The sequence below is a fragment of the Eschscholzia californica genome, unplaced genomic scaffold (assembly GCF_041429995.1).
Source record: "Eschscholzia californica isolate CP2 unplaced genomic scaffold, dmEscCali1.0.p SCAF_5, whole genome shotgun sequence".
Lineage (NCBI taxonomy): Eukaryota > Viridiplantae > Streptophyta > Magnoliopsida > Ranunculales > Papaveraceae > Eschscholzia > Eschscholzia californica.
Window position 1 is genome coordinate 47,722,568 of NW_028238472.1, and position 18,082 is coordinate 47,740,649.

Here is an 18,082-nt window from a genome sequence, read left to right on the forward strand (position 1 = left end):
GATGGCTGAGGAAATGCTGGTGTTGGTGGTGGTGGGAGGGAGGGAGGAGCATGATAGAAGCTTAAGAAGAAGATTGAAAAATATTAGAGCTCAAAGAGTAATACTTTTGAAATAAAGATAAAGAGGGAAATCAAATATCAAATGTTGAGTTCGCATAGTGGAGTCATGATCTTGGTCCTTGGATGGCCAAACTAAAATGCTAGACAAATATGAGACCAAATTTTGAATTATTGACGAATTGGGGCCGGATTGAAATGAATCAATATAAGGATGAGTTTTATGGCTATTTATAACTATGTTCGTAGTTTGATAGTGTACTAGGTTTCCGCCGCGTCCTACGGACGCGACAGATACCTATTGGCTACGCCAGTAAACAACATTTTATGTGAGGAAGAAAGAAGATAAAGATAATGATTTAAAAGAATTTGTGGGAAAGAAGAAGATAAAGATAATGATTTAAAAGAATTTGTGGGAAAGAAGAAGATAAAGATAATGATTTAAAAGAATTTATGGGAAAGAAGAAAAGAAAAGAAGATAAAGATAAGGGAGAGTGGGAAGTTACGGAAGGTAGAGAAAAAAGTGAGAGGATAAGAGAGAAATCATGAGATGTTGGGAGATATTTTAGGGAGATTTTTAACTGATTTAATTGTTGACACTATACCCCTCTATTTTGAGAGGACTTACATGAAAATGATTTTATATCATCCATTAGATGTAATCTCTATCAAACTCCGAACAAAAATGGACAACTAGATTTATCCAAAATAACCGACTGGCCTATTTTTATTTATTATATTAGTGTATTTGTGTTTCACAATTCCTCCAAGGCCCCAAATCCTTATTTTCGAGATAAGGTAACGACTCCATGTAAACTAAGTTTACTATGTTTTAGACTTTAGTATGACTAATCCTTTTATTAATCTCTTAGTTCTCATTGTCTCTCTATTCACAATTTTATGTTATATTAGTCAAATTATCGAGGAAACTTGCTTGTCACTTACTCGGACGGAAACAAATTAGTGAATAAAGACATTTCTTCCGCATGATCTTAAGTTTCGAATAAATCAAGAGATTGCACCAAAAAAAATTCTAGTCGTCTCTCCAACAAAAAAATATATTAAATTATTTTTTTAAAATAATCGGTTGCAGTTAGTTCTCAAGTATATATTAGGTGAGCCTATGCAACTCCTTTCAAGAGAGAACCTCTGTTGTTTTTGTTATAACAACATTATCTACTTATTGCAGAGGTATGATGACATTAGTTTGAATATCATTTGGCACAAATAGCTAACACCTGGATACTTTTATGAATAAAGAAATGTAATATGTAATATAGAACTAAAAGGAAATCAGATAGAGATTCTATTCCATAAAATAACAGGAAATATCACCATAAGAAGTTCGAAAATGACTGGCCACCAAAATTCAAAGCCAACTCTAGAGAGAAACCTAAATCAGCAATCGTAATTTGCGCGTCAACTCTATATAAATTTGTGTATTAAATCCCGAAAATATTGGGCCGTTACATTTGTTCTCTCCAAAATCAGTTTAGATTTTCGGTAGGTGCATCTCTTCTTTAAAAAGTTGGAAAGTTGGTTAGGTCCAAAAGCAAAATAAGAGACCTATGCTTGAGTTATTTCCTTTTTGACCCCCTACTTTGTGACCAGCTTTTCTTTTGACCCCCTATTTTTTATAAATTCAAATTTGACCTCCTTTTAAAAACTCTGCCAGTTAACTTTAATGCAGATGTCATAACTATCCTTCCTATAAATACATTTTCAAAACAAAATTAATTAGAAAACATCTCTCTCCACCCCACATCTCTCTTCTCTGACGAAGGTCGCCGGCAGGAAAATTTTCCGGCCAACGACCTTAAAAAAAAAAAAATTTATCTCCTTACTCTCTTTCTAAACACTCCGGCGAAGGGGTTTCTTTTCGTCGGAGGTATGGTTCACCAAATCCTGAAGGTCTGGTTCAACAGACTTTCGAGGTCTCCTTCGCCGAAGTGTTTAGAGAGATAAAGAGAGGGAATATTTTTTTTTATGTTTAAAGGTCACCGCCCGGTAAATTTTCCGGCTGGCGACCGACAACTTTCTCCGGAGAAGAGAGAGGTGAGGTGGAGAGAGAGGTGAAGTGGAAAAAGACGTGAAGTGGAAAGAGATGTGAGGTGGAGAAAGATGCTTTCTAATTTATTTTATTTTGAAAATATATTTATAGGAAGGGTAGTTGTGACATCTTCATCAAAGTTAACTGACGGAGTTTTAGAAAGGAAACCAAATTTGAATTTACGAAAAATAAGGGGCTAAAAAGAAAGCTGGTCACAACATAGGGGGCCAAAAAGAAAATAATTCTATATTATTTCTTGGAAATTCCAAAATTCAACTCACTACAAGTTCTGAAGTCATAAGGAAACCCAAACCGTGTCTATGAACATCTTTCAATATACTTGGACTGTTCTATAGCCGGCAAACACGATTTCCACTCTGTTTCTTCCCCCTTCTCTCATCTCTCTCTCTCTCCAATATAAAATTAAGAGGAGGCTAAAAACTGGGATAGGAATCAAAACCCTTGTTGTGAATATGGAGACACAACCAAAGAAACCAATTTTTGTTGATTTAACAAAAATCTCAGAACATGAAGAAGAGGATAGATTAACAAATCAAGAATTATACGAAGAAGAAGACGATTACGAGGAAGAATCCTTTGCTGCTGGTAATGGGTGTTGTTTCAATTTGGTTTGCTTCAAATGGAGGAGTCGAGGAAGACGAGGAGAAGGTAACGACGATTATGTTGGAAATAGAGTTTTATTACAGCAACAACTAGGAGGAGGAGGAGGAGAGAAGAAAGACAGTTGGGTAGTGAGAAGAAGTAAAGAGTTGAGAGAAATATCAGAAGTTTATGCAGGACCAAAGTGGAAAACATTTATTAGAAAAATTGGTGGTTATTGTAATAGCAATAAGAATCATAGAAGAATGAATACTAACTATGATCCTCATAGTTATGCTCTTAATTTTGATGATGGGGATTTTAGTGATGGGGAACCGATTACCACGCGACCTACACGATTTTGATTCGACGAATTATGTAGTTATTGTGTGGTTCTTGATTTGATTTTTTTTCTTTCTTGTAATTAGTTTCTTGATTTCATATATATAAAAGATGATCAATTACTTTTGCTCTCTTTTTTCATAATTTTACTTGCTAGCATGTTATGTTCAAACTTCATGCTTGATCTAGCTATATATGTATTGATTCTAAAATTTTATAAGTGTGGAGTTTTACTATCTCTTTAAAAACATACACAAAAAGATGGGAACATGAATCATTGTTACAAGGCCAATCTTTTAGTTTATGGCCAAAAAAAATGGTCATTTAGTTTATGGCCAAAAAACCACTAGAATATTAATACGACTATTTGCCCACAATAATATGATCAAGTAGTAGTGTAGGTTATATTATAACTATAGGCCAATCTTTTATCAATTCACATGAGTGAACAAACACACTGTTCTCATAGTGGCGAACTCAGCCTGCTCTAACTACTCCCTTGCTTTTTTATTCCCTTGCTCCTCCTAATTAATATGAAAATAGATGGTGGCGGGAGGTGGTGGTTGGTGCAAATGTGCAATGGTGGGAGGTGGTGGTTAATGGTGGTGCTTAGAGGTGGGAGGTGGTAGTCATTGGTGTGATGGACGGTGTTGGTTACAGGTTGAACAAGATGAGGAAGAAATTTTTTTGCTCCACAAAATTTAATAAAACCAAAAAAATTCTCTCTAAAATTTAGTACCCACTACCCGATGTATTTTTTTCTCAAAGCCAGCCCATATATAAATATGTATGCTTTTTAAGGTTTACAGATAAGAATGAGGTCGACGTTTTTTTTCATCACAAAACAATTGACATTATTATTTTTAATCGGGAAACCTTACATCTCCTAGGAATTTTCTTACAGTAGTTATAGATCCCAAGAGTCTGACCAGAAAAAAAAAATTACATTAGGTTATTAAGAACATGGAATCCATTTCAACAAAAAGAAAAAAAACATGGAATCCACTCACTTTATCACATATTCTGCTTTACCAACATTCATAAAGAGAACATCTTAAGAACTTTGAACTTGGTTCATAATCCTAGTAACATGACAGAATGGGATAAGATTTATGAGGATGCAATTAGATCTCTCGATATACATAATATTGTGTTGCACCAGCGTGGAACTCGTATAGTGACAACTACAGAGCCAAAAAAAAACTTAAGTATGATTCTTTTTGTCTCTAATTGGAATCTGAATGAGAGGCACGACGGATGCTCTTATGCCTAATGTCCGGAGACGTGTAAGTTCCGGATGCTTGAGACTAGATGGCAAGATCCACATATGTGGCTTGGTGTGCTCCGCACTATTGTTGGTATCCTTTATAATGGGCGAAAGTCTAGGACTCAATGAAGCATCGTACGAGACGGCACAAACTATACTCGTATGTTGGGCCACTATAGTGTCATGCCGCATTATTGGCGAGACCAAGATGACTTGATAGTCTATATGCTCCGAGATGTTCGGGAAGGCTGGCTGTGTACTAGGAGCGAGTGCATAGCGCCGCATGGTTCGTTAGGATTTGATATTCCGCACTATCGGCCCGTGTGTTATGAGCGTATTATGCCAGGTCGACCTAACGATCCGTGACAATTGGTAAATTGAATGGACCCAAAATAAACCAAAATTAGTAATTCAGACGGAAAAGATATCACAATTGGGACCTCCAAATAGATTTTCTTACGTGGGAAAAAAAAGACTACCTTTGTGAAGTTCAATTTGATAGAAATTTTCCCTTAATTCTCTTTTTTATTTTCTACCTTACTAACTTAGTACCTCCAAATCCATCACACAACATTAATAATTGACATAATCACTACTCACTATGATTTAAGAGAATCACAAAAAAAAAAAGATTATTACCCTATACACCACAAAACAACCTGAAAATGTTCTTATTCACAACCTAAATAGATGATTATATATTTGATAATTTATATCCACTAAAACAGGTAGAAAAAGTTTTCATGAAGGTCAAATTCCAACATACTATATTCTTAAAATTTTCAACCTATATTAACTTCTTACATTTCTACAATTTACCTAGCAATTGGCATTAATTCGGAATCAAAAGATGCAGACTTCATTTCGCTAGATTCGACTTTCGAAATATAAGTAATAATATTTATCACCTGTGAGCTTCTTGAATTGTTGCCAATTCTTCTAATCACTATATATAACTGTTTAAGGTGTTGAAGCTGATCGCTAGATTTTTTTTTCTAACACGGAGAGTGTATAACTGGCTTTTGAGTTTGAATGTCGGATTTCATCATCTACATGAAGTGTTCACTACTGCTTTCACCTGCATTACTTCTTTTTCAAAATTTTAGTTGGTTTGGGTTCTCCTTTATATAGTTCAATTTATTAGTTAAATAAGATAGCCTAGTGAGTGTTTACCTTTTGCGTTTGTTTTTCGAAACAGTAGCAGATGATGGATTGTTGTGCCAATTCCTTTTTCTCTGATTGATGAACCAGTTATTGATTTGCTTTAATTGTAAACCTGTTTCCTGAACCAGTCTCGCCTTGTCTTCCTCCTGAAACAAGATTTTATAGTACAAAAAGTCAAGGACATGAAAAGAGAATGATATGATGTGCACAAGTAGAATGCCGAAGAGCTTTATTTTGTTTGACCAAGATTTCATGTGGGCGGAGCCGCGGAGATAATCAAAAGACCCAGTCAGTCATCATATCATCGTAGAGCACGAGCCGAGTTTGTGAGAATAGTCCCGCATTGAGAAGGGAAGTCTCACGAGTCATGTAATAGGCCCAAAGGGTCTCTCTACTCAATGCCAATTGGTATTAAGGTGGACGGGCACAAACTAAATAAGTTACTTGGTGCCACATGTAATAGGCCCAAAGGGTTCCACGTCACACAACAAAACATACACGAGTTAGGCTTAAACAAATTTATAAGTGAGGAGTCGTGTACGTAGTCCTACAAACTTAATAATGGACTTATTAGTTCCTAAGTCATGGGTCTGAGACATCGAGGCCCAAACCTCGAGCCCAACAGTTTAGGTCAGAAGCATTGCAACATTAACAGCTATAGGTACTCATCTATCACAAACAATGATCATCCTCGAACGTGATGAAGATGGATTAATAAGATCACATCTACTAAGATAACTAGATAAGTAAAACTTACCGTTGGATAAGGCCACTTGGAATGTGATTGCCACCAAGCCTTTAACAGGGAGGTAGTATCACCTGGAAGTTTTCCTGCTCTTCGCTTACGTAGAATTTCCTCCCTTATGTCCACAATCTTTTCTTTGTAACCCTGAATGGCAGAAAAATTGTTTATAATTGTGAATATACAAAGCCAGAAATTGTTAAACTTTCCGTCCTTACCTGTTTCAGTTCATGCTTAAGTTCTTGCCTCACACGCTCCATTAAGGATCTCTCACTCTCTGTTGGAACGAGAGGCCCAAAGCCCATGTTGTCCGTTCCGTCTAAGCTTCCATCATATAAGTTTGTTTCGCTATCTGCTTGGTCATCATCATCATCCGACATTGTTGCACCTGTTCCTTCTCCTGGAGAGACACCTATTTACACAAAAGCATTGTTGGTTAGTAAAATCATGAGAATGTGGAGCAAAAGACTAAAATAGATAAGATAAGAAGAAATTACAAGAATTTGTGGCAAGGAAATATCATTTTTCAATCATGTTTGAATGATTTTCAGGTCTGTAAACATGTTTTAATGATGCACAACTGAAAGCCATTTAAGGTCTTTGGTCAACCCGTCAAAGTCAAGTCCATATAAACCAAGTTTACCATAGTGCCCCTCTGAGCAGGGTGTGTAATAAGAAGTTTCGAATAAAAGAAATGTTTTCAAGTTCATCTTACTAAGGAATCATGGAAGAAAATGGAATTTTGTAGTATTTTGATTTTTGATATCCTAAATCCTAACCCTATCTTCTTCGTATATAATAACTTGTAAAACCTAACAAGAAAGAGAGACTTATTAAAGTCTACCTAAACTCTATCATTAATAAATAATGACAAACTCACCTAATTTTGACCAAGTTAACAAAATAATTGTGGAAACAAGACTAGGTACAAACTTACGCTAGCGCAAAATTCATGGCAGTTTAGTTGAAGGATAAAAACATAAAAGAATAAAAATAGATTAAAACAAATAAAATAAAGGGAATAGAATTTTTTAAAACAAAAAGTATACTCAACCCGCCTCCTGGGACTCCCACTTGAACCGCCTGTGAGAGAAACAAGGGTTTCTCTCTCCTCTCACATGTTCTTCTCACAGGCGGTTCAAGTGGGAGTCCCGGGAGGCGGGTTGTGTAGCCTCGTTGAAAAAGCACAAATTCAGTACTATAACCAAAAGCAGAACTGCAGAACATAAACAGAAAACAAAGCTTTGGTGCGGAAACTGTTGAATCATAAACCAGATAACAATTACCTAGCAAAGAAAAAGAAACCGTTCACAGATCACAGACAAATACCGATTGCCATGTATAAGCAAGGACTAATCGCTTAAAATGTTTGACACCATGACAGAGTTCAAACAATTTGTCATAAAGAACCTCGAATAGGATAAAATTAGCTATAATAAATCACCTGTTAAGCTTTGGAGGGATTGCTCAAGCTGCCAACATGCCATAACTGCTTCCATTGCATGGACACGAACATGCTGCTGCAATTGCTCTTTGAAGGAACATAGCAGAAGAACGTAATGTGTCTAAACACCAAAACAAAATCGTTAGACAATAAGAAAACATCAGTTAATAGGAAGATTACTTGTATAAATATATAGATATAGAAACATACAGAATTGCAAAACTTACAAGGAAAAAAAAAAGGTTTCAGATGGAATTCTTTAAATTTGGAGTAGAGGGAAGTCTTGGGCGAAAATCTATTCCCCTCAGGGTTTTTACCTTCAGTTGGGAGATGGTGATAGTTAATGCAGCTTATGTGGTTATATTTGGTAATGGATCTTACTCCATAGGATACAATTGTTTAAATATTAACCTGGGCAGTTACGTCTTTCTCTCATCGATCAAGAACAAATAACGACTTTTTACGATCAAGGTCGAGAACAATGCCCAATTAAGTACCAAAAATTAGGGAGACACGGTCGCTAAGAACAACAAAAACGAAAGATAGATCTAAACCTATGTAACACGAATATTTCTTTTCAGTATTTTGCCGTGTAGATACTTGGAGGTAGGATACTCGTTTGGTGCACTTACAGTTACTTCATTGAGTACAACTTGAGATTTTATATGTACAATTTGTGTGTAATTCCAGAGTTCGGATCATAAAAATATCAGTTTAGATTAACATCTTTCTGTACAACGTAACAATAGGTGATCCCAAACTAAAATGTCAAAACATATATAATTGAAGAAAAACATGGACCTAATAAATGATGCATGAATATAATATATATATATATATATATATATATATATATATATTATATATATATTCGGTTATCTACACTTGCCGTGGCTGACACCTCATACCAAATACCATGTTAAATAGATCCAAAGAATAAAATTTAGTATTGAGTTTGAGCTGCATAACGGTTACTCCTTCCATATTTGTAATTTTGTTTTCAGCTGAAGACTAGGTGGAAAAGGAAAAGACAAATTCTCCCAAAAGTTTCAGCCGAGCCTGTGGATGATCTTGAATTGGACACATGGCTTGAATAAAAATCACAATGTCAGTTAGAAAGAAGTCGACCAATCACGTCAGAAGTCAATTGGAGAAAAATTTCCGCTGCCCATTAAGCTAGCCGACAAGAAACATCCGAGCATAGGTAGAATCCCATATATTTGGAATCCACTCCAATAAGAAAAGTTAGACCTTCCAAACAAACGGAAGAGGAAAATATCTAATGAAGAGAAGATTCTTCAAGACGGAAAATTGGGCTGTAATAGTTGACCTTAATACCAAACCAAGTGCGACTCTGGGAGTCCCAAAAGACCTTAGCTTACAACATACAATTGTAGTAGCAGTCGCAAGTCAAAGAACAAATCAACAAAATCTCATGAACTTGATCACTTGTCCGGACCTAATGAATCCATGAAATCCTCAGAACTTTCCATTTCATCTTCAATTACCATCATCATCTTGTATGACTGTCAAAGGGCACACAAAAACCAGGAACCAAATTTTTTATTTAATGCTCCTGAACTTTAGGATAACGGCTATCCTGAAGTTGACTAAGCAAGAAGTCATCAAGAAACAGTAAGTTGTGGCTTAATCTAGTACAAATGCTATTGGGTTTATCTACTTCCTGTTAGAACTTAATATGCTAGTGATAAAATCGGAATGCCTCCCTAGTTCTTGGATTGAGTGAGTCATAAGCATGGTATTATGACCAGGAGCTCCAAAGAGATCAGGGGGTTAAATCCTCAAGTGATTGATCCTGAGAACTTATCCATTTTCTTTTTAACAGTTTGTGGTTTATGAGTGAATGACCTTGAATTGAAATTTACTGTCAAAAGTGAAATCAATACGAAAATCCTCCAAAATCACATACAACAATAATATGTGTGGCTTATAAAGTTATTAATCATATAATGTTGTCCAAAAACCACATCGCTAAAGATCCACCTAAAATAATGTACTGTACAAGAAATTCCAAGAAAACGTCAATCGTAATTCACTACTTTTAGTAGCATTAGAACCATATCACTAACATCGTTGGACCATATAACCGACATCATTAGCGAAGTAAAATTGTTTTAATTAATTAAGAACAACCGAACTTCCGTAACTCAAATCATGTCTTAGGCTCTTAGCTAATAGCTATGTTGTCTCAACTCAAGATATAAATCTGCACCTTCTTATACTGAAACAAGCTTAGAAAGGACATTATCCACTCAATTATTGAAGATTCTTGATTCTTCCTCACTAATAAGATGATGGGATAGTTAATAAATGGAGGTTTTTTATATACTTTTAGAGGATAGAATAAGAGTAGAGGAAATGAGAACTATACTTAAAAAGTTCTGGTAGAATAAGAGAAAGGAGAATAATCCTAGAAAGGGGGCAACCTTTAGCTACCTATTTTTTCTCTTGTTTAGTCCCCAATATATTGATGATTCACCCAAATCCACTTCTATCCATCCATATATGAGAATTACGAAACTTAACCCCCAATCCAAAGATAAAATCGATCGAACTTTGAGTATTTTGCATAAGCCACTCTTGAACTTTAAACTCAACTTATTCCTTTCGCTTCTGGATAAAATTGCAGCTTCGAAATTGGCCGAACCAGTGCCTTATAGACTATAAACAAGTACTAAAATACTATGACTATCATTAATATTAAAGATTGGCTCACAAATTGGCCAAACCACTAATTTAGATCCATTCCTCCACTTGAAAGAATTGCCTATTTTGTTTTCCTGGTCATGCTTTATAAAAAACCAATATGAAGAACAAATTAACATACTAATTAAGATGCTTTCCTTTGAGCTTTATCTCTCTCTCTAGGCCTTGAACTTTATTCGTTGAAAAACAAGCACAAAATGAATCACCCAAGAGTAGAGGAGAAAAGACCTAATTGATCCTTACAGAGCACAAAATTTTTCCCCCAAATAAAAATTTGGGAAATTCTGTCTCAAATCTCAATTAACAAACTAAGAAGTAAAAATATGGTAATTTTCAGAAATGAATCAGTATGAAGTAAAACTCAAGAGATAGAAATGAAAAATCAGTAGTAAATTAGAAAGAGGGAGAAAAGACCTAACCATGAACTGATCAAGCTCTTTATCATCAGTGACGAGAGGTTGATTATTATGTCCAAGAACAGAATACTTAGCAACAACATGTTGTGATTGAGCAAGCTGAGCATCGATTCTAGGTAGCTGGTCAACTGGTGTTGCAATGCGTAAACAGGCGACGTGTGCTGAAAGTAATTGATCGTATAATGGATGAGCAAGAATATCAGCTTTAAATCTAGCACTTTGCCAAGAACCTAATCCATCTCCACCACCACCACCTGGTCCTCCTCCTCCTCCTCCGGCACCACCACCGCCGCCTTCATTATCTGTTAATTCAGCTCCACCACCACCACCACCACCAACGCTATTAGGATTATTACTTTCGTTATTATTTCTGTTGTTTCTTTCATTATGATTGATTAAATCTGTTGAACCATGAGAAATAGCAGCAGCAATCATAGAATCATGACTAGAAACAGGAACATCGTTGCCACCACCGCCGACGTCACTAGTGTTTCTTTGAAGAATCGAACGAGGAAGCCACTGATTTGAAGCACCGGAATTTGGAGATTCGGAATTTGTTTGTAAGTGTAAGAAATCACCGTATTGATTTTGTTGACGAAGAATTGCGTTGTTAAGCCATGTCGGTCCTCCACCACCACCACCACCAAGCTGCTGGTGTTGATGTTGTTGTTTTCCGGCAGTTTCAATCATTAACCGATGGATATCTTTCTGATCTTTCCCGGTATTATTATTAGTATTAGCATTTGATGAAGATTGACCGAGTTGTTCAGGTAATATACTCCGTAAAACAGCCGTATTTTCACCTAAATGTTGATCGGAAAATTGTTGTAAAGCCATTTCATGAGAGAGATGATCGTGGAAAGCCATGGGATAAAAGTTTTTTTTTCACGGCGATAATTTCTTCATAATCTGGTTCTTTAAATAGTAGTACCTCACAGAGGAGAGGAGAGAGTATTAAAAATCTAGAGAGAGAAAGAGAGAGACTTTTGGATGGACTCTTTCAGAGTAGACTAGAGAGAGAAAAAGACAACATGGAAACATTTTAGAGAGAGAGAGAGAAGGAGAGTGAAAATTGGCTTTTTTAGAGAGAGAAAGAGAGGCTCGTGAAAAACTGAAAACAGTAGTAGGTATAGCTTTTCATCAGCGACCTACGTCTATCTAATTATAGCCGTCGAATTTAATTTAAACACTGGTTTTACAGACAAAAAAAATAAAAAGTTTTATTGGGTCTTCGGAGAAACCGAAAAAGTTTTTTTTTTCCCGCGACATTTTAATTGAAGAGATTATCCAACGGTCTGACGTTGCCGCGGGATTTTGTGTTTACGGTGTTGAATTTAACCCTTTCAGAGTTACCGTTTTTAGAAATTTTCACCATCTTGTAAAGCGGGGGTGGTACTCGGGCCGGGTCAGCTATAAATTAGGGGTGAGAACCGGAAGGAGTCGGTTGGTTTGAGCTTGCTCTTTCATCAGATCGCGTCGGTCAGGTTGTAGAATTCTAGGTCCATTAAAATTGTTGAATGAACCTTCCAAGGTTACTTTCAAAATTCCAGTTTCCACAAACTCGTCTACGTCCTCCCAACATTCTTGTGTTATTGAGGACCAGGTAATCAGATCGCTTTAAAAAAAAAGTAGTCAAGTCTCATTTTAACTACTCAAGAAAAACGCACCGTTACGCTCTAGAGAGTGCTCCTTCAGACTTGCATTTAAATGTATTTGCACGCTAACAAGCCAGTGTCCATAGGCCATAGCACACTGACAGACAGTGTGTTAAGCACCAACACGCCTAGAACAGTGACCTTAGTCAAATAATTTTTACTTTGTCAAGTTATTTATACTCCTGAGTATGTCATGCTTTTTTTCTTTCTCCAAATTATTTTTATTGTTTACGTTGTCCGTTCACATTAATGGCTTTTACCACTCATGCACCACCAACTCCAATATCGACCACCCATCTGCAATCACCTGTCGATGACTAAGAAGAGCAAAAATATTTAAGAATTTCCACATAAATTGTCAAATCACTCCGATGTATTCTTATTGATTCCTAAGCGTTCCAAATTAAGGAGGAGGCAAGCAGCCGAGGAGATCTTCGAATCACAAAAAAACTTTTCGACGGATCTTTCTCTCATACGGGGTATGAAGCGGGTTCCTGTTTTTTTTTTTTTTGTCTTAACCAGACTACGATTTTCTATCTCTTCTACCCTGAGATTCAAAGAGGTTGCGCCCAGTTACTTTACCATAGATTGGATTTGTCAGGCAATCCCTTTACCATAGATTAGAAATCGCAATTGATACAGTCTGACTGCTTTAAGAAAACATGGAGATGATGAATTTGGAGACGAACATGGTGATTTATTGGTAAAATTGAAAGCTTTCTATACAAAAAATGATTGTAGAAGTTTCTAAGTTGTTTAGCTTTTTAAGTACTAACGTGAACCAAGCCAAACTGACTTGGCCCAAAGTTTAGCAGGGTCATTCTCAAGCGGGGCAAGAATATATGGGTCAATGGGCTACCTCACTCTAATACTAAATCCTTAAGCATAACAACAATGTTAAGTTTTACTACAATAAAATCTTGTCCTTAAAAAAAACGGTACTATCTTCACGTGTTCTGCAAGGCAAAATCACCCACTCTAAACGCAACTAAATAAGTCAAGCTCTGCAGGGAACATTTTGTACAAGAACTAGTTGACACACACCCTTCTCGGCCTTCACTTCTTTACCTTGGTGTTTATATTTGGAGGTCAATTTTTGGTATGTGAAGGACATTCTAATTGGGAGAGTTAAGGGTTACATCGGTAAAGAACAAGGTTTTTCAAAATACTACCCTTCAACTGAAAGAGTTCTGAACCAAGCTAAATGGTTGATAGTTTAAATGATAGAAAAAAACGATAGGTATTCCAACACTGAATCCACATCGTCTGGCATATCATTTATTAGACATATCTATAAAGTTTGATGCATCCTTTAAGAGGACCACTGAAGATGCGGGAATTGCCTTTGTTGTTTTTGATAATACAGGTAAAAGTATTGCCGGAGAATCAAAAGTCATCTGTTGTCGATCAGTAGATGAAAGAGAGTCGATAGCACTTTTGTGTGCAGTTCAATGGGCCATCGAGAAAGGACAGCGAAGGGCGCTTTTTTGTGGAGATTCCAAGAATGTTACTATTAGCATGATGAACCGAAATGATCGAAGAAAATATCACCTTAACTGGACGGCGGTTCACGTTTTGGATGATATTAGGAGTCTTATTACTACTTTTGCTAATGTAAAGTTTATGTACGTAAATCGTTCCGTTAATATAGAAGCGAACAAACTTACAAAGTGGTCGAGAACGAATAAAATGTCTAGATCATGGTTCTTAAAGAAAGTCTCTTCCAGCTGCAACAATCTCATATGTAACTATTTTGATGTTTAAACGATATTGCAGTTTCTAAAAAAAAATTAAATTAACGTATTATCTCTTCAATAAAATTGTATCTTAAGATATGTTTCTATTTCAGATTTAGGCATTGTTTGCCGATGAAAAATTGTGTTTTTTTAAAGAATCTAATTTTATAATCTAACTCGCTTAAATAGATAAATGCATATAAGAAAAACGATTATACATACATAATTTGTTCAAGTTTCATACCATACAACAAAAAAGTACATACTGAGTTTGTGATTTTTTAATTCGAACTTATTATTTGTTTAAAAATGTTTGTGTAAATTTGCAGTACATATTATTCTTATTTTAAAATTTTAGAATCGATTGTCTTTAGGCTATAAATCAAAATATGGTGAACTTTATATACTGTATTCAAAAAAAAATTAATCGGCATTTCTCGAGCAAATTTTCATGTCAATATCCTCCTCGGAGGAAAATAGAGCATAGATGTTTTTCTTCATTGCCATTTATTTTACAACATCATAATCTTTTCTTTTTTGTTAAACTACAACATCATAATCAGTCCATCAACTTTTAAGTTAGACAAAAAGAATTTTTTTTTGTTGAAGGAGTTAGACAAAAAGAATTAGTACTTTTTTTGTTCACATTGACACTATTTTATTGGTGTGTCAACTATTTTGTTGTCTTCGTCAACTATATATGTATATATATATATATATGTATAATGTATTTGGATTTGAATGAATTTAAATCGACTCAAAATAGAAATGAAGAACGTTCTATTAAAATTGACTAAAGGCCGGCGCTTTAGAAAAACAAAAATATTTTTCGGGAAGAAAGTTAAAAAAAAAAAAAAGTGAATTTTAACAAATTATCCGGAGTGCAAAATTATAAAGGGGAACAAGTTTTCTTCTTCTCCTTCGTCATCTCCTACCGTCAACACCAAATCCGACCGCCACCACCAAATCCACCCACACAACCAAATCTGGCCACCACTACCACCGATTTCCACTCTTTCACCACTACTTTCATTTATCCTTCTTCTCTCCTAATCCTCTCTCTCTCTCTCTCTCTCTCCAATGGTTTTCTTCTAACAATTAGAAAAAAATAGTCAACTAACGTTGACTAATTTTTGACAAAAATTTTGCACCCTGAAAGTTTTTATTATTTCTCGAAAGTGCTGACAGTATTAATAGTTTGAGATTAGGTGAGTTCCTTTTTCTAAAATTAAAAAACTAACAATACTAGGTAGTATTTCAGATTCACCCTAGTGTTTAGAGAGATTTGGTTCTATAACAATTTTCACTAAATTGTGTGCAACATCATTAGCTTTCTTCGGTACATATCAAAATTCAGCTAAATTCAATTTTGCTGACTCATTCAGAGTCTCAGATAATATATTCTTGATTCTCTTTAATACAAATTTATTATTTTTCTCACAAAATCATTTTTTTTGTAAAATTTCATCATACTTTAAGGGTATGACACCGTGTCTCGAACCCTTGACCTAGAAGGTCCAAACCACTTTGGTAACTACTCCATGGCAACATGATCACGGAGCCTGAAGATGTCTGCCACATAAGCCCATAATCAGATGTCGGAAAGATCATCTAAGGAGCTCCAACCCCATGTCCTGTCTCAAATACAACCATGTCTGTCTTGGGATTCACGAGAAGAACAGGGTCCACATAAGCAAGGTTGATGCCTTAAGCCCTGAACATGGGAAGGGAGAAACGCGCCACACGCTTACTGCCTCAATCCAGAATCTTTTCAAAGATATCAGTGGGCCAAGATCTTAAGTAATTAATTAACTTGAGTTTCAAGAGTCTCGAAGGATCAACATCTCCTAGAGAATCTATCAACTCGGTTGGATATCTAGTAAGGATCATTGGACATAGGAACTGCTAAATATCCAAGCTACGAGATAAACACAAATAGGAAATCCTAAATCCTCAAACTACGAAAGAGTAGTCTAAATCCTGAACAGTGGGTTTCGACCGCCTCAATCTCACCGTCTATCACAGTCGGTCCAAAGCAACCTATACAAAGGGAATCAAATCACCTCGAAGAAGATAAGTTCACTAGATCGAATCCAAGGTCATTCAATACTCAATATTTAACTGCAAAGGACAATCTGACTGCCTTTAGTGTCGGAGAGGTTTCCAAACTCTTTGGAGATTTCTCCCAGGTTTCCAAAAGCGGGAATCAAAGAAGTACAATCGTTCATTCAAACGTGATCCAACTTCAAGTCTCTTATCTTTGACTGATAACTCGATTGATAAATTCTGACATCATCAGTACCCACACCTTTTAATACTTATATTTCTATAGGATAAATCCGATGCCAATCATTTTTTTACCAAACTTCGAACCCAAGATACTAGGTTGTGTTTGATATCGTCTATTTCCATGAAAATGCAAGAATTTCGTGAAAATAGGTATTTCTACCGTTTGATATGAAGTATATTTATATGACTTTAATTTTCTAAAGGATCTATTTCCATAAAATACTCTATATTTAATTCCTTGCTCCTCCCTAGGAATTAGGTTCCACGGAAACTCAGACATTAAAAAAAATAATATTTTAATATATTTGGTTATTTGAAACATAATAGAATCTATATATATATATATATATATATATATATATATATATATATATATTCAAAATAATATTTTTACCCATTAATATTAGTAAAAAAACCTTTTACCTATTTGTTTGCAAATGACATTTTTGTCTTACTCTGGTGCCAAATTGACATTTTATGTTGTCTCAAAATTGCGCTTTTATCCTTCTATAATATTAAAATGATGTTTTACGTTTATGTTGTCAAAATGACATTCTTACCATGTTTTAATACTAAAGTGAATTTTTACCTATATGTGGTCTAAATGCCATTTTCACCCTTCCCAAAATGATATATTCACACGTTTATATTAAAAGACCATTTTAACTCTTTTATAGTAGTAAAATGTCATTTTTATCCTACGGTCAAAATAGTATTTTATCCTTGTATATTGGCAAACTTACATTTTTATCTTGTTGTACTAACAAATTAAAAATTTTACTCTTGTGTCAGCAAAGTAAAGTGACATTTTTACCTTTCTTTACTAACAAAATGTTATTTTGCTAACTTAAAATGATAAGAATGTAACTTTGTTAACAAAATATAGAAAGGTTATTTTGAAAACATAAAGGCAAAAGTTTGTAAGTATAAGTAAAAATGTTGTTGCTAGTTTAAATGAATACAAATGTTATTTTGACAACTTAAGGGTAAATGTTGTTTTACCAACATAAGCCTGTAATGTCTAATATTTATGAGAGGGTAAAAATGTTACTGTGACAATGTTATTTTGACAATAGGAGTAAAAATGTCATTTTCACAACATAAGTAAAAATAATATTTTAGCGGCATAAGAGTAAAAATATCACTTCATGAAACACGAGTAAAAATATTATTTTGAGAGCATGTGACTAATCATACCATGCGGTAGCATCAGAGTAAAAAATCATCTTAACAACATAAAAGGTAAAAAAGATCAACTTGTTACAATAAGAGTAAAACGGTTATTTTGATGACATAAGAGGTAAGTTAAAACTCTTAATTTAACCAATATTGAAATAACACAAAATAACTGAATTAGTTTTTTTTTTTTGGAAGACGACTACGATCTACGTACGTCGTGATATTTGACATTTGATACATCATAGATGTGATAAGCTCGATAACTGCCCACTCAACACATTAACAATACCGGCCTATAACCCAACAAAGACAATGGCCTGAAGCCCAACAACTTTATTAATAACTGCCCACTCAAACATTAACAATACCGTGCCTATAGCTCAACAAAGACAATGACCTGAAGCCCAACAATTTT

At 35.1% G+C, this 18,082-nt stretch overlaps 2 protein-coding genes across 5 annotated transcripts; one reads left to right on the plus strand and one right to left on the minus strand.

Annotated features, from left to right (window-relative positions):
• The first annotated feature begins 2,579 nt into the window (after positions 1-2,579).
• LOC147539937 (uncharacterized) lies at positions 2,580-3,071 on the plus strand. The gene has a single exon (XM_086643185.1). It carries the CDS (start codon positions 2,580-2,582, stop codon positions 3,069-3,071), a length of 492 nt encoding a protein of 163 aa, XP_086499311.1.
• Positions 3,072-4,986: 1,915 nt separating this feature from the next.
• Positions 4,987-12,399, minus strand: LOC147539938 (homeobox protein knotted-1-like 2). 4 transcript variants are annotated; one of them, XM_086638836.1, is made up of 6 exons: positions 10,812-12,399; positions 7,666-7,786; positions 6,440-6,633; positions 6,237-6,368; positions 5,489-5,625; positions 4,987-5,401 (listed from the first exon to the last, which is right to left on the minus strand). In XM_086638836.1, exons 1-6 carry the CDS (start codon positions 11,673-11,675, stop codon positions 5,365-5,367), a joined length of 1,485 nt encoding a protein of 494 aa, XP_086494962.1. In that variant the 5' UTR covers positions 11,676-12,399; the 3' UTR covers positions 4,987-5,364. The 4 variants fall into 4 exon arrangements, with proteins under 4 accessions (XP_086494962.1, XP_086494961.1, XP_086494964.1 ...); XM_086638835.1 differs by having other exon boundaries at positions 4,987-5,404; positions 10,812-12,025; XM_086638838.1 differs by having other exon boundaries at positions 4,987-5,393; positions 10,812-11,964.
• Between the last annotated feature and the right edge of the window lie 5,683 nt (positions 12,400-18,082).